The 25,466-nt window shown below is 39.4% G+C and overlaps 1 protein-coding gene across 1 annotated transcript; it reads right to left on the bottom strand.

Annotated features, from left to right (window-relative positions):
- Positions 1–654: 654 nt before the first annotated feature.
- On the bottom strand, positions 655–25,007 carry si:ch211-39i22.1 (proteoglycan 4). The gene is made up of 11 exons (XM_061791656.1): positions 24,756–25,007; positions 16,080–16,174; positions 15,108–15,678; positions 14,752–14,852; positions 14,489–14,600; positions 11,211–11,303; positions 10,516–10,542; positions 9,656–9,670; positions 6,489–6,605; positions 4,905–4,964; positions 655–4,815 (listed from the first exon to the last, which is right to left on the bottom strand). The coding sequence occupies exons 1-11, from the start codon at positions 24,817–24,819 to the stop codon at positions 4,787–4,789; spliced, it is 1,284 nt and encodes a 427-aa protein (XP_061647640.1). The 5' UTR covers positions 24,820–25,007; the 3' UTR covers positions 655–4,786.
- Between the last annotated feature and the right edge of the window lie 459 nt (positions 25,008–25,466).

The raw sequence follows: 25,466 nt of genomic DNA on the forward strand, positions 1-25,466 counted from the left end.
ACATCATCCATTTATCAATTACATTGTGAAATGTCATTTAATCATGTGAGACGTGAGAAACTAAAGCTCCCGGTTGTGCCCATTGTTTTGAACTTATGGAGTGACCAATAAACATGAACATTAATTCAATTCAACTGAACATGTTTAATAATTATTTATTTCAGGGGCTTCTTTAAAAAATTAATAATATATATGTGTATGTATATAAATATACACACACACAGACAGTATATATTACGTTACTAGCATTGTCAAAGAGCAAATTAAACTCGCACTTCAAAGCACCACTGTACTTTTATTTTATTTCCCATTGAAAAATTGCAGACTGCGTTTGACGTTACACAGTATTAATATTAATGATACCATATTTAGTGTAAAAAGCAATTTAAATACATTTGCAGGAATTCCATGCTCACGTTTTACATGCGGGCGGGGTGAGGGCTAAACAGTATTTTGCTTTATTGAGCTGTCACCATCAACCGGTCTCTATAAATACCTGACATGCCAAACATTTCACGTCACAACCATTACTTACCCCTTCACGCTTGTCATTCCTCCCTGTGTTTATGACTTATCTAATACCGCAAGGTGCAGAAAAAGTCATTGACGCCTGCAGTCACATAAAACACACAAACACAAGACACACAGGCCGACTCCCACTGAAACTGCTTGTTTAATTCACCTCTTCGACATTATTTACACCACAAATGCTTGATGACAGTTTCTACATAAAAAGAAACACACGCACACACACAAAATATTCATAGAAAAGAAATGATATGTCTCGATATTTCTAAAGAGTTTTGTGTTCATAACCTTGTTGCCGCTCATAATCGAGATGTGCTTATAAGGCAGGACTGGTCCGCTAATGATGCAACAAAGCAAAGCCCAATGTGCTTACATTCTAGCTTGAAGGCTTGAAAATGGGATTTTGTTTGTCCATATTTGTTTTGTTCAAAAGGCGTCACTGGCTATTAAGGATAGGCATACTAATCGATTCATTGATCATTAAGAATTGAGTAGATTAATCGTGTCTTCGAGCAACTGAAGACAAAATGAGATGCTGCTCACTGAGTCTCAACTAGTTTGCTGTCTAAAGAAGCACAACATGACATCAGCGATGCGAGGTGGAGCAACGTACAGTATATCCCCGTTATGGCGCAACTCCTGCACACTTCAACGCAAACAGAAGTTCAGAACATTCAGAGATTTTCTTATTTAGACTGATATACTGATTCATTCTTAGTTTTCGCTACATTCAATCAAATAAATTCAGCAAAACTTCCAAACCTTTTACTGAGGTCACAAGAAGGCACTCTCAGTTACTGCCGTATTGTTTTTTTATATATACAGATATTTACTGCAATTATGACTTTACTACTGCGTTCATTGAAATGTTCCTCATAATATATAAAGAAAATGTACTCAAATTGGCCCATCCCTTGTTATTGTTTTTAATCAAGGCATTTTAAAACACAGCTTTGACCAGGCGTTCTGCAGTCCTCCAATTCATACGTAGTAATTATTTAATGTGCGAAATCACAGATAATTGCGGCCAGACTATTAGTAACAGCCTCTGTCCTGTACAGTATTGCAGCCGTGTGGCGTTTTTTTTTTTTTTTTTTTATTCCAAAGGATAACCGTAAAGCAGCAAGCAAGGTTTAAAGGGAACACAGCAAATGTAAGGCAACATAAAAATAAAAATAAAAACACATTCAGATGTTAGCAGTTTGCGCTACACTACATACTAAATAATCTTCGATGCAGACCCTCATAGTTAGGCAATTTTCCACAATAACAATCACGAAAGATAACACACGCTATTCAAAGACAATCAGTCGGAGGCACCTCACTATACACCATGGACAGGATTTAAATACAAAAAAAAAAAAAAAAATGGGGATTATGTTAGAAAAAGACAGCTGGCTTGAATGGAATAAAGAGGCACACCTTGCTGAGTAATAGGTAGTAGAGACTGTAAAATGCACTCACAGGCCACAACATGAGGTACACCTGCATGTGCTAAAGCATTATTATTATTATTTTTTTTTTTTGAAAGTGTGTAGGCCAGACTCTAGACCAAACGCTTGTGAGCAAGGGCCACATTTTATTTTATTTATTTATTATTATTTATTTTTTGAAAAATGGACAGAGGGGCAGTCTTTCGTAAATGAGGTAAAAAGTGAAACATGTACATACATTTTAAAATTCAATAATTCACATTTTTTATTTTAGTTTAATTCATTTAATGACAATTAATTAACCGTTATTTAATGAGTATGAAAAAAAATGATTTTACTATTTTTACTACTAAATCAGTTAACCCATTATTAAATGAGATCAATATTTTTTATTCATTTTTTTAAATAACCCAATAAACAGAGCTACTGTTACAGTATGTCCACTTGGACCGGGGAGTTAAAAATAAGTTTGAAAATTACACACAACATACATCTGTACAAAATAGACCTACTATAAATCATCTTATTTTAACAATAACTGCAAAGCATAGGTCAAATTTCAAGTCAGGGAATTTTCAACCATATCACAGTGGATTCTGACATCAGCAACATTACCATATATCACTTCCAGTGGTTAATGTATTACACCACCACCCAATATAAGGTTCATGCCACAGCTGCCGCAAATCAACAGCGTTGGCAATTACAAAAATGTTTCTCTAATGGTTAATACACAAAGATGTAGAATCTTGAACTGAAACAATGAAATATCATAATTATTGTTATATATACAATTTCAAATGTACTGTTTTACCAAAAACAAAACAAAACAGTAAAGTATATGATTATATCTTGAATAAGATGTCAAATTGTAGTTATTTACTTGCTTTCCTGAAGAGAAAATGGATGTTAGGTGTTGGATGTTATACACAGACTCAAATTCGGGTAAAAAAAAAAAAAAAAAAGGTGAATTGGCTTTGAAATTAATCATTACTGCTCAAAATGGGAAAATGTTGCGATTAAATCATTAAATCAAAAGAGCGTAAACGAGAATGATGATGTTTCTCAAGCTGCTGTGCCTCCTCTGACGTGTCTACTGTACCTACTGGACGCACTGTATTTTACAGTACTGGTAAATGTGCAGGTGCGCCTCTGTAGTTGTGGCTGGTGAGTGCGTACGAGAGTGCTTCAAGCCCAAACAAAGTCAGCGTCTCATTAAAGAGTGGACGTTTAGGAGACATTCAGTGTGTCTACACACGGGACAAGCTAGGCTGGGACAGTGAAAGGCACTCTAGAAAAACTAGACTGACGCACATCAACGTACAAAAACTCACAGTGACGGTTGGCCTAAGCTACTAAAACGCCATTTGGACTTTTTTAATACATCTTAAAATACACCCAAATGAGCAAAAGTACTGGGACACAAGACTACGAAATGGGAGTGTTGCACTTATGATAGCGTATACTCTTTTGGGTGGGAATATTGTTCATTAGTCCACAATCGTTCTAGTTCATTCCAAAGGTGTTTGATGGGGTTGAGGTCTGGGTGCTCTCACACTCTTCCACACCAAACCCAACCAATCATGCCATTAAGGAGGCGAAAAGTAGCCTTCGCCAAAATGTTCCAAATCCAAAATGTCTTGGTTAGATCACAAATCAGTCCTGATACTTTTGCTCATTGTAGCAGGGCTCCTAAACCTAAATCAGTTTTACTGCAAAGGGCTTCTTGATTCATGTCTGCTGTTAAAAAAAAAAAAAAAAAAAAAAAAAAAAGCTTCTTTATCATTACTTTATGTACAGTTTAGGTTGATGTTCAGGCAATAGATGACATTAAGGTAAGTTTAGGAAACCCCGACATCATGTATCGACTCTCAGCTATTTTAATACATTTCTCTCTGCCATAATCCAGGAAATATTATCGTCAGAACTTTCCATTTCCCATCAACTGACTACTGCAATTGCTTTACACATGCCAGTCGACTTTGCGTTGTGTGATTTTTGTTGACATGATCTGCGTCCTTTTGAATTAGTTCGCCCAGAGAAGGGTACACACATATCGATAATCTGTCTGAATTTGAAAATTTTTCTTCCCTTTCGATCAATGGCCCGATTGTCAGATGCATTGGTAAGATTATTTTGAGTGATAATCCCGTGGTGTGCCAACAATCATAAATGTTGAACCTGTTCAATATTTACGCCAGCAAATCCTTGTGTGTGTGGCAGTAAGCACATGCTCCCCAATTTATTTATTTTTTCCTCGTCATGTGTGTAGTTTGTCACAATTTAAAGATCGGTTAAGATGTTACAAATCGATATGTGTGTACCCCGCTTAACACATCCTTTTTTTGTAATCAATTTTTTCAAGATTGTTTCCATGTTCAATTATTATTTCATTGAGTGAATATAGTGGCTGGTTTAAAATATCTAAACCCTGTCAACATACAATAATAGAATTGACATAAAAAAAAGATATCAGTCACAGTGTTTTTTTTTTTTGTTTTTTTTTCTTCAATTCCTATAAATGGATGGGTGGCGTGTCTCAATAAAATTATAAAAAGTTTTTCGGTCATGAAGACATAACTTTGGACATACAAACGTCTGGCCTCTTGTTGTTGCAAATCAAGTTGCTTTGTTGCTTTACCCACTTACTGCACTAATTAATACACACACACACACACACACACACAAAACACACACACATACATACTAAGCCCAACATGGGGGCCTCACAGTAATGCAGCTCCACAGTGGAGAAAGCCTCCAGCGAGCGTGCCACTTTGCTTGACTGTGGTTGGTCCGGGTCGAGTCACGTGATCACCTCCGCTCTACGAGGAATTCAGTAGGTTGCTAAGGACTGCAAAAAAAAAAAGATCAAATAAAAAATGCAATACTGTACTGCTAATATTTGCTTTGAGGGTGTGTGTGTGTGGCCATTTGTCGTACCTTGAGGATCTGACTGAGCCTCGCCTGCGTCTGCTTTGCGTGCAGCCTCCGGATCTTCTTCTAAAAAAAAAAAGCCAGTCAAGGCATTAAAAGTCTCTTTCACAGTTAGCCAATCAGATCTTTTGACATTGGGACACCTCACTCCCACATGAAATAAAATCTTTGCAGTACCTGCAATTACCTCGGTTCATATAATTCACGTGAACATAACATTACATATCGTCGCTGTTGCTGTTCAAGACTCCTTTGCCTGTCGCAGTTTCAGTCATTCATCTTTTTTGTTTACATGTTGCGTGACTACTGGCAAATCGTGTTACCGTACAGTCTGAAGTTGACTGTAAATAAAAAGGCCGCTGAATTGACTGTATTTCGACAATGTTTGTGTCTGTATTGATGGTGATAACACAATTTTCCAGCTGACTACGTGAAAATGTCTTTTGTTTCGCATCATGCTTGCATGTGTGTTTCTTTGGATGACAAATTCTTTGACCAGCTAGCTGAAATATATGGCACATTATGTATATGATGGTGGTTGTAGCATATAGAAAACTGCCTCTAATATTTAGCTCCACTTGTATAATCAGTACCAATCAAAACAGAATCTTACCTTTGCAAAGGCAGAATTTTTATTACAGCTCTTGGATTGGAAGCCATTATTTTGTGCAGGTGTACCTAATGTTGAGGCCCCTACATGTATGTGTGCTAATTGTGTGATAAATAGCATAATTCTATGATCCTCTGATCCTGGCACATATGACTTACCGTAATTTATCGTGTATAATGCGCATTTATCCCCCCAAAAGTCAATAGTGCGCATTATACTTGGGTATAGGGGCAAATGGAAAAAACTTTCACATTTTATAAAGGTATGCCGCCATCTAGTGGTTATGAAAAAGCTGTACACTTTCATTCCAAAATGTCACCACCACCTAGTGGTTATAAAAAAAGTGTAGCCTACGCTTTCATTCCAATATGACAGGGGTACGTATGACTGCATATATGTACAGTTGTGCTTATAAGTTTACATACCCTAGCAGAATTTGTTTAATATATATTTTTTAAATATGACTGATGACTGAACAACACCCATCATTAATTCCTTTATGTTTATGTTTTTTTTTTTTTTTAATGATAATACTTTTCTGAAATGCTTGACCGTTTAATTTGAATCCCATTAAAATTAAATTAAATGTATTTCGCCTGGTCCTTCATGTTTTCTTTCAAGAATTGTACCCATCTTACAAATTCTGCCTGGGTAATCAAACATATGAGCACAACTGTGTGTTTTCTCATTTACTAAATAAAAGTAGAGCTGTGAATTTCAAAATAAGAGGAAGTAAATTCAAAAAAGGATTACATGTTCAAATAAAGTGCTTAAGTTCAGAATAATTTTGATCATATGGGTAGAAGCAAAATCATGCATTGTAAAAATGCATTATACATGGGTGGAAGGGTTTTCCAGAATTTGAGGTCAACTTTGGGGGTGTGTATTATACATGGGTGCGCATTGTACACGAGAAAATACGGTATTTTGTCACAGTGCAGTTTGTAAAAGTCTCGGTAAAGAGACGACAATGTCCGTACCATGTACATTTTTGAAACAGAGTTTCTTCTTCTGGTAGGTAAAATATCCAGTGACTGCTCCCACAACGGCCACAGCCACACCACATAAGATCGCCGCCAAGGAGCCCGAACCGGATTCTAAAAGGCAAAAACAAATACATTCAAAAACAATTCTTGCTGCCTCCGCTGTGTCTGTGGGAGTATGTGGTCATTCATCCAGAAGTAAACAGAATCCTAAAAAGATTAGAATATTTAAAAAATGTAAATACAATCTGCAGGATATGGTAAAATTGGCAATATTACCAACACATTTTTACATATTCAAATCTTTAAGTGGTTTGTTTGGTATGTACATTACCTCAATAAGTTATGATTTGCTAATGATTTTGCTCAATTTATAAAATTAAAAGGTACCTATGTAATGTACTGTTTCCACCACTTGTAAGAAATGTGGGTTTTTTTCCAATATGTTTTCATTTTTGAACAGACGCATAAGCCAACATAAAAATGCATTTTTGATTCAGTTCAGGAAATTAAAACTCATCCATTTTCCGTAGCACTTCTCCTCACTCGGGTCACGGTCGTGCTGGAGCCTATCCCAGCCGACTCTGGGCGAGAGGCGGGGTACACCCTCGACTGCTCGTGAAATTAAAATGTGTCTGTAAATCCCTTTATAAAGCATAAACAAGTTGTAATACTTAATGCTAAAATAATGCTTTTAATTTTTTGTTTTGTTTATTAAATTAAAACAGACCTGTATAGTGCATCAACACAAATATGTTTAATTTATAAAATAAATATATAAAATTCAATATATTTGTTTAAAGTAATACAGTATAATGTATATATATTGTGTAATATAATATATATAATGGAATATCTTTGACATCCAACAGTGTCTGCTTTGTATGGCCAACACCAAACAGATTACAGTAGTTTATTACAAGTTAATGTGTTAGAGTTCCACGTATCACTGGATAAAAATCTCAAACAAAATCTATACTGTGTTTGTTAGCTTAGTCACTGATGGTGTAGTGGTACACTCGCCTGACTTTGGTGCAGGCAGCGTGGGTTCAGTTCCCACTCAGTGACGGTGTGAATGTGAGTGCGAATGGTTGTCCGTGTCTATATGTGCCCTGCGACTGACTGGCGACCAGTTCAGGGTGTAGTCCGCCTTTCGCCAGAAGTCAGCTGGGATAGGCTCCAGCGTCCCGCGACCCTAACCAGGATAAGCGGTGTTGAAAATGGATGGATGGATGTTTGTTAGCTTGTGAGAGACAGATGCATGTACTTATTTTCGCAGTTTTGCATCCCAGTCACCTCTCGTACAGTATGTTGTAATTCATTCATTCATCTTCCGTTCCGAATTATCACCCATAAAAAAAAACATTGACAGTGGCAACCTAACTCAGCCCATAGCTGCGACCTGGTTACCATGACAATGCTGATGCGAATAGTGTTCATGCCAAGTCGAAGCATACATCTAAACCTTGCAGAGTCCATGAAACGCATGCACACACTGCCTGTTTCAATATTAAATCTGCATAATTTGTCTTATTGTGTCAAATAAATGGTGTTAGTTGCCACGTGGCTATAATGACAGGATGTTGTGCCTCCAAAGTAACAAAATGACGGCGAGGAAGGATGTCGGGGTAGAACGGGGGGAAGTGAGGGAATGGAACAAAGGATTAAAAGAAGTTCATTTCAAACAGTTTGACATGATGAGTCAGAAAAGAAATTAACTGTGAGTGATACTGTGACTCTGTAGTTTTCAGCAGGCGTAACTCATGTTGTGGACTACTCATATCGCAAACTTTGTACAAAACTTTTACCACATGGCTGAAAAGTAGCACACATATGGTAGTATAAATAAGAACAGCAACAATTTGAAATAAACTGCAGTTAGGTACGTGACAACAACAAGAATGACAACAAAGTATGAATGGAAAGAATTGTTCAGATGAGGGGTGAGGCTTAATTTAAAAAAAAAAATTTGAATTAGAGGCTTCATGAGCAATCATATTTGAATAAAATACAAATATTTAACAAAATAAGGTATGATTTTTTATTTAAATACATTCTGGCAGACAATTAAACCTTTATAGGGGTTGCTGGTATATGATGAAGTTCCGTTGCTATGGCCGTACCGTAGTTTATCACTAACCTATGCTAACGCGGTAGCAAACTCAAAATCACTCTAAACATTTGTATGAAAAACACTTCTAAGATAAAGATAATCTTAAAATAAAAAAAAAAATGAAAATTGAGAAAAACGCTAATTATAGCAATGACTGAGCGCGCCTTCTTGTGCCGTGTGACAGCGTATCGCTACGTCGCTACGCAAACTACTACAAAGGCACAACCAGCATCACTTTCGAGACTGACCCTATTTCTTTTTTTTTAGCCAGTTACTGAGACAAACTAACCTTGCTCGTAGCAGAATGGTTTACGCTAGCTCATGTGTCTGTGCTTGGTGCAACATGCTTTCCATGAAAGGGAAAGCATAGGCGGCGGCACGGTGGATGACTGGTTAGCACATCTGCTTCAAAGTTCTGAAGATGCGGGTTCAAATGCGGCCTTATCTATGTGGAAATTGCACATTCTCCCCGTGTCTCCGTGGGTTTTCTCCATGTACTCTGGTATCCTCCCACATCCCAAAAACATGCACGGTAGGTTGATCGAAGACTCGAAATTGTCCGTAGGTGTGAATTTGAGTGCGAATGGTTGTTTGTTTATATGAGCCTTGCGATTGGCTGGCGACCAGTTCAGGCTGTGCCCCGCCTCTTGCCCAGAGTTGGCTGGGATAGGCTCCAGCATGCCCGCGACCTTAGTGAGAGGATAAGCGGTGTGGAAATTTGATGGATGAATGGAAAGCGTAGGCTTGAAGTTCTTCAATGATAACCGAAACTCTGTGTTGCGCAATTTGCACACAGCAATTTGACCTACCTGTGGAAAAACAGCCTGCTGATTCACTTCATCATTTCAATTCTTGATTAAAATCAGTAATTTGAATGATGTTTTTGTTGACTACTATTGTGAAACGCACAATTGGGATAGTGCTTGGCACTGTTGTCATGCAATAAAAAAATAAAATGCTGGTGCTGCAGGTCGAACAGGAACTTCAAAGGCGATTGGTTATGTTCACACGCACACAAGCACGCACGCACATACAAAAGGAGAGAACTCACCTTCAGCATCAGCGTCTGATGGAAAAAATGAAAAAAGATGTCAACTTCTTTATTACACTAGTCTGAGAGTTTGTGATGTTGAAATGTTAAAACATTGCCTGTGGGCAATAAGGTATTTATGATGGTTAGTGACAAAAGCTAACTGATTTGAGATGATTTTGCCTATACAGTGGCTTGGCTTACAACTTTATAATTCGTTCCATGACCACACTTGTAACTTAAAACACATGTATCTAAAGTCATCTTTCCCCATTGAAATGAACGGAAATGCCATTAATTTGTTCCAGAGCCCAAAATTACTTTTATTATTTTACTTATTTTGTTATAAGAAAGATAGCACTCTACAGTATTACACTCCATGAAAACATACAGTACTGTAATGGAGTAATTAAATAGAATGTAAACAATTAAACAGTTTGTATATCATTTCAATTCAATGGGCATTGTGCTGCTCCTTCCTTTGCCACCAGGGGGCAGTATAATACATAGACATACTACACGTAGATTTGATGATGAAACAGAAGACTGTCGCAACTAAGCTCCAATACTATTTTTCTTTTTCGCATAGGATAAAGAATATATGCCTGCGGGTATTGTTGTATGTGCTCGCTGCATGTGTTGCTACTGTATGTGGTCAAATACAAGTCCTTTACAGGTTTATAATTACCGCAGCATGAACGCTAATTCCGTTCGCAAGTCTGCACATGGCGCATTGTGTGCTAGCATTAAGCAAGCTGACTTTAGTAAGTGGTTTGGTTAAATACACCATGTGTAATTCTCTTTGTTTGATGTCTACCTTTAAAATAAACTTAGCAGTAGACCACTTGAAACGAGCACTGCTCTGATGGGGGTCTGCTTACCTTCTCCTGTGGCTTCAGAAACATGTGCTACGGAAAAGGGGGGGTGAAAAAAATTAAAAAGCTGTTCAGGGAGGCTGAAGGCTAAACATTCAAGAGCTTGTTATGGCCTTGTGTATACATGTGTCGTCATGACTGCCTTAATACCTGCTTCAACTTGTCCCACAAAGCCACTAATGACAGAGTACGCGGGAGGAGCGCCTTTCACTCGATTATAATGATTAAACTGACCTGGATGACTCAGCTTTCAGGTGGCGAATAAAAGGGTTTTAAGGGGGAAAAACAAACAAACACCTTCTCACATTATTGACAAAATGGAAAGTAAAAGTACTGCGTGGGAAGCATTACAATGATTCAATAAATGACAGTGTAATGCCCCTATGCACTTTTGGGTATACTGTGAGTATAACTTTCGGGTTTATGTTTGCTTCATGAACAAAATGCTCTGGATTCATTTTGTGATGAACTGACTTGAAGTGGACCTTAAAAAAAAAACCTAGAAGTCATACAACTTTAAAAGCGACAGACACAAATATTTCCACATACAGTCTCTTGCTTTGTGAGAATCATGAGGATGAGTGTAAACGTGTGATGATAGAACTGTAGTTTAAACTTGAAAAGCGACTATTATTGTAATTTCCACTTTTTCTTCACAGATGCTTATGGGTGTGAGAATGTCAAGATTTCAGGCGACTTACCCACTGATCCGCCACTATTGCTGCGCCCTGAATGGGCCGGCATGTCCTGTGCGTCGCCTTGTGACAGAGCATCTTCCAAGTTAAAGCCTCCATCTAACAAAACACACATTCACGCATACTGGTGAGTGAAAGGCAAAATTAATCTCTGCAGGTCACTTTTCATCCCTCTCCACCCAAGTGGGATATTGTCCAGATGTCCCCCCACAACTCAGACAACATGACGGCGTCTCTTCCCACCATCGCCATGGTAACCCCACCCGTCCATCATCATGTCATTCCCCTCACGGCTATAAGTAAATGCCTCGCAGGGCTGTGCTCAATAACAAGCCCGTAACAATAGCAGCAAAGGGCGTTAACCGTGATTGTGTGAACTGGTGATGACATCATTTTAAGGATATTATCTGACAGCAGCAACGCATTATAACCTCGCTCAGTGCTCTTTTGGGAAAAGCCTGAAAGATTTATACAGCATGTTCAGTGTTGGGGAGGGCAGGTCAAGGTAGAAGTTAGTATATAATTTAGGGTTTGTGATCATTCAGTTTCGGTTTCACACAGTGAATCTCAGTCTCGGATGGAAGAACAACTTTCTTTTGGCACGAGTGTTAAGATGGATACTCTCAATCTCACGAGTTAATGTCCATCCAATAATACAGCATAAAATGTGCCTACATTCGCACAAAAACTGGAGGTTGAGAAAATGTAGTTTTACAGTTGCTATGTCTGCTCTGTGTGAGTCATGATAAAACCATGACACATGGTGGTATCGCTCATAGTTAAAGTAATTACACCCAACTAATAAGAGGGCAAAATGGGGTGTGTATTTGAGTGGATGACTCACACAGCTAAAGATTTCTGGTAAAAATTATGCCTTTAAAGGGAAAGTTTGCAGTTTAAAAAAACAAAAAACACTTTTAGTCATATTTATTAAAACTGTCAGTGTTACCTGACAATAGTATACGAGTAAAATGATAAGTGAAAAACAAAACAAAAATCTGCCCTCTCTGGCCCGATCTTGTGCCTCTAATCAGAGACAGAAGGCGTGGCTGACGTGGTGTCAATCATTTCTCTCCACTTGCACTGACCTCTTACCTTGGGTTTCAGGAGCTTTGCTGAAACTATGGCCGAATATCCACCCAAGAAAAAAAACAATAAAAATAAAAAAATAAATGCAAATAAGCGTGAACATAGGCATTGCGTTTCAGAGGTGAAGCTTCGAGGATTTAGAAGCGATGCGGAATTCGCAACATTTCTGCTTGACAGGTAAGTTTATTTCCTCTTTTTGATTTTGAAATAATTGTACATTCCCAAAAAATAAAACTTCAAACCGATACCATACAGGTGCTCTAGTAACACTCCATAACGAATAAGTCATGTAGCAGCCGTGGCTCACGTTGACTTGTTTACACTTTAAAAGCTGCACAAAAACTTGTACAAATCTCGTGGAGACCCAGTGAAAATAAGATTAAAATCGATAACAAAAATAATGGAAGCACTGCCAGTACAGTTTTCTGATGGCAAAAGTATTGACCTTGGGGGGAAAAAAAAAGCATTACTATTTCCATCATTTTCTATAGGAGAAAATTAATAATTATAAATTATGTACTGTACAAATAGAAGGTCAAGCCGCATCAGGACTGCGTTGGACCTTTAAGGTTCAACCGTATTTCTATTCATGACTGACAAAAGGGAGGACATACAGTCAGGTGGGAATTTACAAAGTGCAGTGCTAATATTTAACAGATGAATAAAGGCTTGGAATTAGAAAAGGCAGTTATTCAAATGTGGGCAGAGGAAAAAAAACAAAGACTTGTGCAGACAAATGAAGGGTGACACCTCCACTGTGATTAAAAGTCGCACGGAGGTTATTTGGAAGGTTTCTTGCTTACAACATAACCGCTCTGAATTCAAGGTAAATTAACCGCAACCCACCCATTCCACAACCTGTCAAGGTCATTTGTGTTTAAAAGAAAACCTCCCCAAATTATGTTTCATATCAATGTGCTGAGAAAACAGGGAGTTGCCATGAGAACTGGACACGTGTCAAAATAATGATTACGTAACATTTTTGACTTATTCCATGGATATTTATGGGGTCACGTTACAGTATGACACACTGGGAAAATGCTGTAGTTATTCAGAAAGAACAGCTCACACACAATTAAGATTTTAAGTTTGTGGGCGCACGGTGCTATAACGGTTAGCGCGTCTGCCTCTGAGGTTGGGGTTTCAATATCTGGGCTGCGGCCTACCTGTGTGGAGTTTGCATGTTCTCTCCGTGCTTGCGTTGGCTTTCGCCGGGTACGTCAACTTCTTCCCACATTTCAAAAACACGCTTGTTAGGTTCATTGAAGACTCTAAGGTGGGTGGGAACTGGGAACAGCTGTTTGTCTATATGTGCCCTGCGACCGATTGGTGTACCCCGCCTCTCACCCTAAGTCATCTGGGATGGGCTCCGGCAAGCACTGAAGACAATGACTGGATGGATATTGAATTTTGCCATAATTTCCAACTCATTACAATCAGTGCGATGTGACTCATTATATTCTAATGAGTTGTTTGTGTCATTCTATAAATTAACATTTATTTAAACACTTTATCAATACTGTTTGGTTGTTTGTTTGCTCCACTCAGCATTTATTGGCCTAGATTTGGTCAAATGCATTTTTAGACCAATGTTCAACAGATACATAGGAACAATAAAAATGATATAAATTACTACACATAGTAATGACGATATATATATATATTACATTTCTGCAATACTTCCCTGACTCTCCATTGATTAGATTACGTCAAGTGTACCAAGCCCAATTCCAGGCTCATTTGTGTATAGACAGCAGCACTTCCTCCTTTCAGCTTTACAGATGCCATGACTGCTGTACAGGTAGCGCATCATAGTAAAAGGTAATTAGAGCCACCTTGTGGCAGCGCTGGTTGTTTTTAAACAGAAGGTGTCTATTTGAGGTGAGCCACTTATCATTCAAGTAGACAATAAATTGAGGTATAGCCTCCGCTAGAGTGGAGGCCACTCTTATGGGATGGAAAACGCCATTTGTTAAGACAGTAGAGAGAGACCTCCGCCAACCAACGACAGTCATTTGGGCCAAATCTCCCACGCTAGTATTCACAGATAGTAATACCTTCAAGCAATTCCACTTTCTACTTATTTACAGTATGTTGCTAGCTTTTGTACAAAGGTCTCCTGAATACAAAATGGTACTGTACATAGCACATGTGAATGTGTATTATTCATTATTATTATTATTATACACCCTCACCTGAAGGGTCCTGGGCCTTGATTTCTGTGCCGACGTCCACCTCCACGTGAGCTGACTCATCATGTGGCACAGCTGCGTCTGCTCCTGCTGTGCCTTCATCTTCAGATCCATGCTGTGAAAATGTTTTATTTAGCACAGGGGACTCTTAGAGGGGTGTTGAATACAGCTTGCAATTTGCATTCAATTGAAGAAAGATATTTTCCATAGACTCAAGGATTTTTTTGTAGTTTGTTTCCCGGAAAACCCCTGAGACACTAACTGACCTCTTTGTGGACATGAGAAGCATCAGAGCTGGCAGAAGGTTGTTCGTCGACGTCGGGAATGTCTTGCGCTGATTCTGGATCTTCTAGACCATCTGAAGGACCTGAAAGAACAGATGGCAAGCAGGAGATATTTAATTAGCCTCGGTTAATAAGAATGACAATGATTGTTACTTTGACAGCTGGTTAGAGAGAAACTCAAATGATCTTATTTGCTCTTGAGCAAATGACATTTCAACAATTATACTGTTGAGGGTCTTGGGGAACAGCAGACTACACGCTGGACTGGTTGCCAGTCAATCACAGACAACCATTCACACCAACATGAAGTCATGTTAAATGTAAACATTCCTGATCACCTTGGGTTGAGGGCTCTGGTTCCGACTCAGGAGCCTCTGATTCTGCTTCTCCCGCTGCAGTATCCTCTGGTTCTGGTTCAGCTGCTGCTTCTTCTGCAGCCTCTGGTTCTTCTGCAGCTACTGGTTCTGGTTCAGCTGTTGGTTCTTCTTCAGTCTCTGGTTCTGGTTCAGCTTCTGGTTCTTCTGCAGCTACTGGTTCTGGTTCCGCTGCTGGTTCTTCTGCAGCTTCTGATTCTGGTTCAGCTGCTGGGTTTGCTGCAGCCTCTGGTTTTGCTGCTGGTTCTTCTGCCGCCTCTGGTTCTGGTTCGGCCGTTGGATCTAGTGCAGGCTCTGGCTCTGGTTCTCCTGCAGCCTCTGTTTCTTCTTCTGCTGCAGCCTCTTGTTCTGGGTCAGCTGCCACGTCGTCTTCTCCTTCTGGAGCTGCCTCTGCTTCTCCTTCGGATTCTCCCTCTGCGGGATCCTCCGCTTCTGCCTCTGACGGAGCCTCTGGTTCTGCTTCCCCCTCAGCTGGCGTCACTTCTTCATGGGCTCCAGCTTCAGTTGACTCGGGTTCACTTCCTGGTAGCATTTCCTGTATTAAATGGAGAAGCAAAGTCTCATAATTTAACTTTCAGGTAGGGCGACCAGATATCCTTAGATCATTTTTTAAACTAACAAAATCCCTTCACATCTAATGTGTCCTTCCACTGCGCCATCTTCCACAGGCCGGCTGACTGTCTAATCCAAATAATTCCAATCAACTTTGAGCTGGCAGATAAATTCATAAACTATACTGTACTCTGTGAACCAAATGCTTTTGACAGCCACAAAAGGGAGGGTAATAATATATTATAACATACAAACACTTGTAATGATGTGACATTTTTAGGGGTGCTGAAGATGAAATGTAGGGGTATTCAGTTTACCAAACACATGAGTGACAATTACTAATGTGTCTGGTTAGTCGGGTGCAATAAACCGACAGGTCCTCACCTCTGCTGCAGCTTCGGCCTCCATTTCTGAGTGCATTTCAAATTCGGGCAGCAAGGTTGAATGGACGGTCGCATCATCTGTTGGGGGCACGTCATCTAAAAAGAGGCAGTTAAAGGAATAAGACTGAGAAATAATAAACAAAGGGCACACATTTAGTGAAGAGCTCATTTAAAAATACATAAAGACCAGGCAAACATCAAACCAAAAACAGAAGAATGACCAACACTCATTTCTTTTGCTGCCTTGAATGAGGATACAGTCGTACAATTTCAAATTCAATGATTGCGAAAAGTAGCCTGCTAAAGTCACACAGTCTTGAACCACAAACCACCATCATGCATGATGTCAGGCGAGACATGCTTTTTCTTTGTCTGTTTTTTTTAATGGCCAATTTTTTGACATAAGAATAACGTGAGACAAAGTTATTACAAGTCAGCAAAGATATATTATGGAAAATTGACTTTTTAATGGCATGTATAAAAGTTGGGTCTCTCTGGAGTGCCTGCTCACCCATCAAGTGTGAAATTAAACAACCAAATAACCTTTTGTCAGCTGCCTACAGTCGTGCTAAAAAATATTGGCACCCCAGCATTATATTTGTGATCCTTGGGATATTACATAATACTATATGTTTCCTTTAATATACTGTTTTATTGTTTTACATTTTTGGATTAACAGCAGTTAACTTGTTTCTACAATTGTACGACAGTTAGGAATTTTCAATTGTTATTTGGAACATCCATTGTAAAGTAATTACTTAATTGTGTTTAACATTAGCAGTTCCACCATGTGCATTTGAGAAGTCCACAAAGAAACAAAACAAGTCTGCTTGCGGTTTGTATAACTGTTGCATTTGTTTTCCATCTGTTATTTCTAACTTTTGCCTGAAAGGTAAAAACTGGTTCACCGCATATTCCAAAAAGCATAACCTCACTGACACACACACACACACACACACACACAGACAGCCCCACCCTGTGCTAATGTGTTCCTGCTGCAGCCACAATGGGATGACATCAATCACATCCAACCTGCCTCAACACACAAAATAAAAAGCCTGCATCCACGCTGGCATTGCGAGTGTGCACTAATGAGAAAATAAGAAGAGTTCGTCTTTGTTGGGCGCACGTGTGTGCGTCTTTGAGACCGCGCTGTGACATTCCCCTGATGCATGCGAGGAGCTGAGACAGCAAAGCCAGCGGGCTGACGGGCGGGAGCGCTGGGAGCGGCAGACGTTTCTGAAAACCGAGGAAGCGACACCGTCAAGAGGCGACATTGCTGCTGGGAAAGGTTGACAAAAGGGAAATTGTTCTGAAAATGGAAGCACGGCGAACACGTGGTTAGCATGCCTGCCTCACAGTTCTGAGGTTCAGGGTTTGAATCTCAGCTGTGGAGGCTTCCTCCCATATTACAAAAACATGCATGTTAGGTTAATTAAAGACTCAATTTTCCATAGCTGTGAATGTGAGTGGTTGTACAAGCAAGCGCTATATCAAATGGATAGATGTACTAAATATAATGACTAAAGTGCCATTAATGTCTTTGACGCAGAAAATTATTCTTCATCTTGGATTCATTATATATGCAAGTTTCATAACAGAACATCTATGTTTGCCAAGTGTATCATTTGAAGCCCGAAGGACAGCGCGTCGCACCGTAAATCCTCCGAATGAGACAACCTGGCACGCTCCACGCACAAACACACCTTCAAGGATCAAACCCCCCCCCCGCCCCCCCCAAAAAAGGAATGCATAAACAAACCAACTTAACGTGCACAAACACATCTCGGCTGTGGACGCATGTGTTAAAACAAAACAAAACACATAAACAGCAGACAAGCACACTCACATGCATGCTGAGTAAATGTGATAAGAGCGACGTTGTTGTTGTTGTTGTTTTTTTCCCTACCTCGCGGCACAGTGCCGAGTCTAATGTAAACACAAGCGCTGCATCATTTATTTGAAGAGTCATTAGGCGGCAGATGTGCACGAGCTTGTAACGGAACTTTACCAGAACCGGCTCAGCAGACAAAATCTTTGTCTTTAGACCTGGTGAAGCAGCAAGTGGCTCGCGCCCAATGTTATTCTCGGACACTGCGTTCAGAATAACGGTGAACGGTTGTGTGTTTTTCATAACGAGGCTGCTTATGTTTAGTGACAGCAGCTGCCATGTTAGCCTATGAACGAGAAAGACAACTGCCATAAGGTGCCTTTGAGACATCGCTGTTTCACCCCCAAAAAGATCTTACATTTTCCTTTGAACTTTATATTTATTGCATTAAGTAGCTTTTCTGCTCTTAGAAATGCATATTAGTTAAGCTCCCACATTTTTTAAATAAATTAACTGCAAGCAGGCAATGTACATGCACACAGCAAACTATTGTATGTGAGCTTGCTGACAGGGTGGACAATGGCAGGGGGGAGATTTTGGGCTAAAGTTGGCATTTCATGAGCACATGGTGGACCTTCATCAAGCAACATGATTCAGTTACTGTTTAACAAACATATTTTGAATTTCTGATTATTATTTTTTAATCAATTATTTCACTATGACCGAGTGGACATGTTAAGCTTGACAACATACAACACACATAATATGATGAAAATTATCAAATAGAAGTGAAATATTTACCCTGCAACCATCCACTGTTTCGGCCTCAAGCGGAGAAATACAAAAGGCTGCTTGTAATGTCACTGAATACATTAGCTTTCTAAAACACCATAATGACAGGGTGGCCAGCAATTTCAGGGACACACATGAAATGTTCAATATGATCATAAAAACTGAATATACGTGATCAAAATCACACGTTTTTATCAAATACAAAATGTAAATACTACATTTCCATGATGCCTGAATGATTCTGATGAAGACACCAAAGGCACTTCTAGTGATATGGACTCAACTCTTGGTATGTCCCACTGTAAACTGCAGTGAAACCACCAAAAAAAGGTTATGCATTTCAGAAACCAACCCAAATTCTTTGAGAATATATGCATTAAAGCTGGGAGGATTAGCCAATTATGCTTTGCTTTTTTTGTTTGTTTTAGCCTTTTTGGTGACACTTATTTCAAAAGAAGGCACATCCACAACAAAGAGTTTTAAGAAAACATGTCGTCGCCTGTTAGCGAAGGTAGAGTGTTCTATTGCTTCGTTTTATATTACATTGGTGCTTTTTTTTGTCTCGCTTGTCTGATATTAAACATTCAAAGATACGCATCTGAGAATGTATTTATTTTTTTAGATCTTCTTACACTTGTATGAATGTTAAGAATGGTAAAATGTTACTTAAGAGAAAACTGTCTGTACAAATAAAGGATATACTTACTGAGCTGACTAATTCAATTGTCATTATGTGTTATGAGGAAATTGTTTGTTTATTTGAATGAATCTGAATTAACTCCACTGTTTTGTTTAACATGAATGCAATTACATATAATGAGATCCAGTTATGAGCATGATGACAGGATTGATGGTGTGACAATCCCTCGTAAAATGAAATAAACCAAAACAATCTGCTTATAGCGTCACTTGATGGAACATTGTGTTCCCATTTATCACTTCCTTTACTGACTACCCTTCTCTCCCTCTAAAAAAAAAAAAAAAAGGGGGGGGGGTGCATTAACACCCCTACCTCCCTCTCAATGGTGCCAACATACAGGACTTGCCTTAAAGGGAAGGTTGTTTTCTAAGTATGTGTCACATTTTCCCCTTCCCTTTAAGGGTGATTTTGTTTTGAATCTGTAGTGTTGCCACTGCTTCCTTTTTTCTTTCCTTTTGTCTCTCGCACCTTCGTTGTTTCCCTCGCCACCACTTTCCCCGGAGGCTTCTGACTCATCTGCATCTCCGCGTGGTCGCACGCGATCCTCTGAGCCCAAACGACATGGTAGTGCCAAGGCAAAGCGAACAAACCCCGCACGTTAACTCTCGACTCGGAGCAGCGAGGTGATGAGTCACAGTGAATGAACAGGATTTTTGTAATTCGTACAGCAAAAATATGAAAATGTTAACTCTACATTTCGATGGTATTCTGGCTTGTATCCAACACGTCAAGGAACAACGATCTACAAAGTATACGACATACACAAACGTGTTATAGATTTATAGAACTTAATAGAATTTAATGTTTAGCGCCGTACTTGCATTTTTTTTTTTTTGGTCCATTACACGTATCGTTAGCCTAATAGCAAAATTGGCCAAGTCATTTTGAACTTACTGTCGTAATATCAATTTCAAAAATCCCAATGTGCTTGCTAAAAATTGTGTCGTTTCTTTTTGTCAATAGAGATTTCTCAGTCATCCAGGTTAAGCTAATCCGCAAAGGTTGAATCGAGGTAACTTTGTTGTGTATTTTCTTGTTTTAAGCAGTTATGTATTTTAGGCTAACAATATGTAAGCTACTTCCTGGTTCCCTGAGGATGATATTATAAGGGGTACGTTTGGAAAGTCACTCGCTCTCAATGTTCAAAAACTGAAAAGCGTTGTTGGAGTGTGCCGTTTGCGCTCCCATCACTCTGACTGAGGAGAAAGAGCGGCCAGAGCGCCCGGCAGGATGAGATGTTTCCATGCAGAACTGAAACATCCAATATGGCGGACACACTGCCGTATCCCTGCCAATGGCCAACAAGCTCGTTTGTGAATTCATAGAAAATGGAGCGCACTCTGCCTCTCTGAACACTGCACACAGAGCGCAGTGAGAGCGTCAGATAGAATTTCCGAACGTACCCAAGATGAGAGGACCTCACCATTTTTGGTTTTGGAGTGGGGATCCGGGCGCTGTCTCCATTATGACTAAAGAGAAAATAAATTCCTCTGTGGTGAAAACAACCACTGCACTGTTCATGTTTTGTTCCCTGTCCACTTGTTGGCTAGCAAGCTACTTCTTAGTTCCCAAAGAATTATGTAAGACGGCAGGACCATGCATTTTTTTTTTATTCTGGAGCAGAAAAGGGTGGTGTCACCATTATGGCTTAAATTAAAATTAATCTAAGTTTCTAGCTAACTGAAAAGGATTTTGGACAGTATATATTCTGTCCCCCCTCCCCACCCCTTTACGTTAGCAACAGGTTACTTCCTGGTTTACAAAAAAAAGATAAGCTCGTAGGATATTATTTTGGACTCTAGTGTGGGGCCACAATTCTACTTAGCCTCAAATGGCGAAAACGTTCAACTCTTCTAACCAAAAAAATATATATGTCTTGGGATTTGCTGTGTTTGGGTTTTGTTTGTGTGGTTCATATTTTGGCAGGCGCTTTCCTGGTTCGCTGAGCATAACAGAGGACAAAACCGTACCAGTTTTTTTTATTTACAAATGGGGAAAGATTCCATTACGATGATCAAAACAGCAAATCAGTCCCTTTAACAAAAGTGGGGAAAAAAATGTATCTCGTCTTTGTCCGTCATCCATATGTTAGCTAGCATGCTACTTCCTGGTTCACTGAGGATGAGGCTAGACGGCAGGACTATATTGTTTCGTATTCTAGAGTGGCTTGGCAATGACAAAAACAATCAATCAAACAAACAAACAAAAATGACATTGATATATGAGCCAGTTTATGTAAAACTAAGCAGGCAATATGTTTGCAATATGGAGAGACTCTTTTACAGACATCCTGCATATTTATTTCTTCCGTTACATGTCCATATGGGTTGCATTTCACAGGTACAACGCTGTGCCAAGGCCAATGGAGAAAGCAGAAAACCTCACAAAGCCTTAGAATCAGGCAAGACTTCTGCATGCACCAGCATCACCCAAAGAAATCTTTCCACCAGTCTCACGTTTCACACACTTCACGGCTGTTCGATGCAGGCACCGCTATTGTGATAACCCAAATATTGAACATTTCCCCTTAGTGCCACATGATGAGCTTGTGCAGTGCTATTTTCCTATACTGTGGAACCTTTTCGTTCAAACTTTTCCCATAGGAAATAGAAAATCATCCCAAAGTCAAACTGTCGCCATCTCAACTTCAATACTACCACCAATGCTTAAAAGACAAAAACAAATGTGTCGGTAAGTCACCTCACATAAGGAACGTATTGACTGAGCAGCCAGGACAGAGATGTGTGTACCACTTTCATCGCAGCGTACCATTTTTTGGTTAAATGATTATTACCTTTATCATACGTCTGTGGTGGCTTTTTTTTTATCTTTATTGGAACTCTTAATTGAAACTTACGGTCCAACTAAACATAAAACAAGGAGAATTACGTGTATTAAAAATAACCTCAAATATGCTTTAAAGCCCACGAGCCTGATGCTAACACATAATGGCAAATGCTCAAGACAAACTACCAAATACCATCTATGTGACGGTCTTATAACAGTTCAAGCAACGGATATTTGAATACAACCGGTGCCGCAACAAATGTGGATGACTAATATTATGTATATACACCATTGTGTACTATTATATCAGTGCCAACTTTCTTGACATCTCAACTGGAAATGATGTGTCTACTTGAACCAGAAACCAAACAGTAACTGCACACCTCAATATGTGTGTTAATTTGTGCGTGTGTGGGTGGTCAGGTTGTAAGACCACAGGCGTTGCGTAAGGTATAAAGCTGTATCGTGTGTTTGTGGGACGCAAAGTGCAATTTCCCCCAAGTACACGGTCACCAGAGGGCAGTTGAATGTGTAAAACACAAACACACACACACCTGGTACAATAATACAAGCCTTCATCTAGGGGTGGTGAACCTTCCATTTCACTTTTTAGACACGCAAGACTACATTTTTGTGTACATCGTCAACACTCGAGCATACATAACACACATGTACATGTTGAGGACCCTGAGGGGAGGGGAAGTGAAGTTGTGGGGCATTTTCTCCAGCTGGAGGTCTGCTCTGATTACAGAGACACTCCCAACGCATACGTCACTTTTATAACTTTACATAACGGTTCTAGCTAATGCATACAAGCAGGCGCTTCTCGTTTCAGTGTCAACACACATCGAAGGTTAAGAAAATGATGGGATGGAAGAGGTAGACACAAAAGAGTGCAGCCGTGTGTGTGTGTGTGTGTGTGTGTGTGTCTGGTGGTTTGTCGGTTAAAGCCAAAGGGAAGCGGTAGAACCACATTGGCCAACATCTCATCCATCCAAACCCACCAACGTAAAGGATCGCTATCACTTTCACTGATCATTTTATTAGGCACACATGCATAATCTTAAAAAAAAAAAAAAAAATTTATATAAAATTAAAAAAATCAAAATAAAAAACGAGGCTACCCTTCACTAGAGGGTGACGGGGGTACACGAGGGGAGATGCAGAAGCTGGAGAAAAAAAAATTTGTTTTTGAATGTGCTAGGCTAACTTGATGGAAATTTGGATGGTTTGTATACAAACAGTTGGGTCTCTGGAGTCTCTCCCGAGCCAGCAAGTGTGAAATCAAACAACCAAGCAAATCTTTTATCTGTCCATTTATGAAAACGTATCTCTGAGCGAGCACTTTGTTTCAATTGAGCAGATTTACTGAATACCACCCCCACACAGGGATTCTTCGTCCACGACTTGGAAGATAGGCAGGGCAAAGATCCAGAGCCACTTTAAAGTCATAGATTCTATCCTACAAAGAAAATCTGAGAACTTTTGTCATGGAGATGTCATTAAAACATGTGGAAACTGTTTTATATTGTGATAACAAAATGGCACGTCTCCATTAAAAGGAAGTATTGTTTTTTTAGTTCTAACTGTACATCTAGAAAATTAGCTTGATAAGTGCTGATGTTAAAAGGATTTACATATTGTAAATATTGAAATGCAGAAAAAAAAATAAAAATGAAATTTCTTCAAGGCATTTAAAATCTTAAAATTAGATCATTTTTGCAGGGTAAATTCTAAGTTTGTGTTTAAACATGGAAATACAGTTGGGTTGACTGTAATGTAGCATTTTGCAATTTTTTACAATAATATTCATCTTACCATATGAAACAACTCTTCGTACAAGGCATTGCAATTATATGAATACACCACTTTACAATACATGCCACAAACAAACAAGTCAATACCATTCTGACAGTGTCGAACTGTGTATATCATACTTGTAAAGGCTGAATTGATTGACACATCTTATATTGGACCTCATTACATTGTATGGGTGTTAATTTCAAAGAAGTGGAGTACAGTAATAAGTGAATCCCGCGCAAAAAGCATCTCTGAGGAGAAAAGTCAGAATTTGGTGATAACGTTAGGCTCAGCATTTGCACCCACTATATTAACAGTTTTGCTTTTATTTGCGAATACGTCACTTTCTCAAAATAGTTTTGATCCTAGGATTACAGCGGCTCCTATTCCTTCATTGTAATTGCAATTTTTCCAAAAAACCTCTTCAAGATTAAAGCCACCAATCGCAAACCCGTTTTAGGTCAAATCCATTGGGGTGGCAACATTGCAGTAGAATACAAAATGATGCTGTTGTCCAAATACCGATGGACGTAAGTGCAATTACGTAAACGACAGCGGGGCCACCACAGACCCTTGATGCGTCCCATTTATTAATCATTATTAATAGAGCGCACACACACACACACACGCGTGCGCGCGCGCCCGCAGACAGACTGGCATGCATGGACGCGCGCGCGCACACTGCAATGAGCATTGAAGCTGTCACAGAGAAATTATTAGATAGATAATTGATTGGAAAAAAAAAAAAAAAAAGAAATCATAATCACCTTGCGTGTTAGCACGTCCAGCAAGCAAACCTCCCAAGAGCAGCAGAATCCACAGGTACATCATTGGAACACGGCGTCCAGCGGTTCGAATGGACCGGGGTACGTTGGACAATGAAGGTGCAAAGGTTAGTAGGGTGTGCGTGCGTGTGCGTGTGCGTGTGCGCGTCCGTGCTGGTAGTCGTCTCCAAGGTGCCGCGATGTGCTTCTTCCTCGCCTTTCTCCTTCTTTTGTCTCGATTGGAAGAGAGAAGGTTCTGGGCTTTATTGGGCTGGGCGGAGCTAGTTTTGCCTCCCAAAATCAGACACACCGGGGGAAGTCAGAGAAGGCACCAGCCTGCTTTTTTTTTTTTTTTTAAACAATTCATTTATTTATTTTTAAATTAAAGTCCCCTGGTCGTTTTGGCCATTTCCTCGGTTTACGACAGAGTTCGGTTCGTACGGCGCAATCGGTAACTCCAATTTTGACGTAAATCGAAACGCGCCGTTGTGTAGCAATAACCTACGCTAACGCAGCTGTAGTCAAGTCTGAATCACGTAGAATCTAATGAACACGTCCAGGTCATAAATAAACGTAAACAAATAAATAAATTAAATAAAGCAACAGTAAGTATAGTGGTAACAGGTTGCATTGGACGTTGAATCAAAGGAGTATTAGGGCTACACCAGAAATAAAAATTATACTGCGAGTATAATAAACTCTAGTAAATAGTAA

The sequence above is a fragment of the Phyllopteryx taeniolatus genome, chromosome 12 (genome assembly GCF_024500385.1).
Source record: "Phyllopteryx taeniolatus isolate TA_2022b chromosome 12, UOR_Ptae_1.2, whole genome shotgun sequence".
Classification (NCBI taxonomy): domain Eukaryota; kingdom Metazoa; phylum Chordata; class Actinopteri; order Syngnathiformes; family Syngnathidae; genus Phyllopteryx; species Phyllopteryx taeniolatus.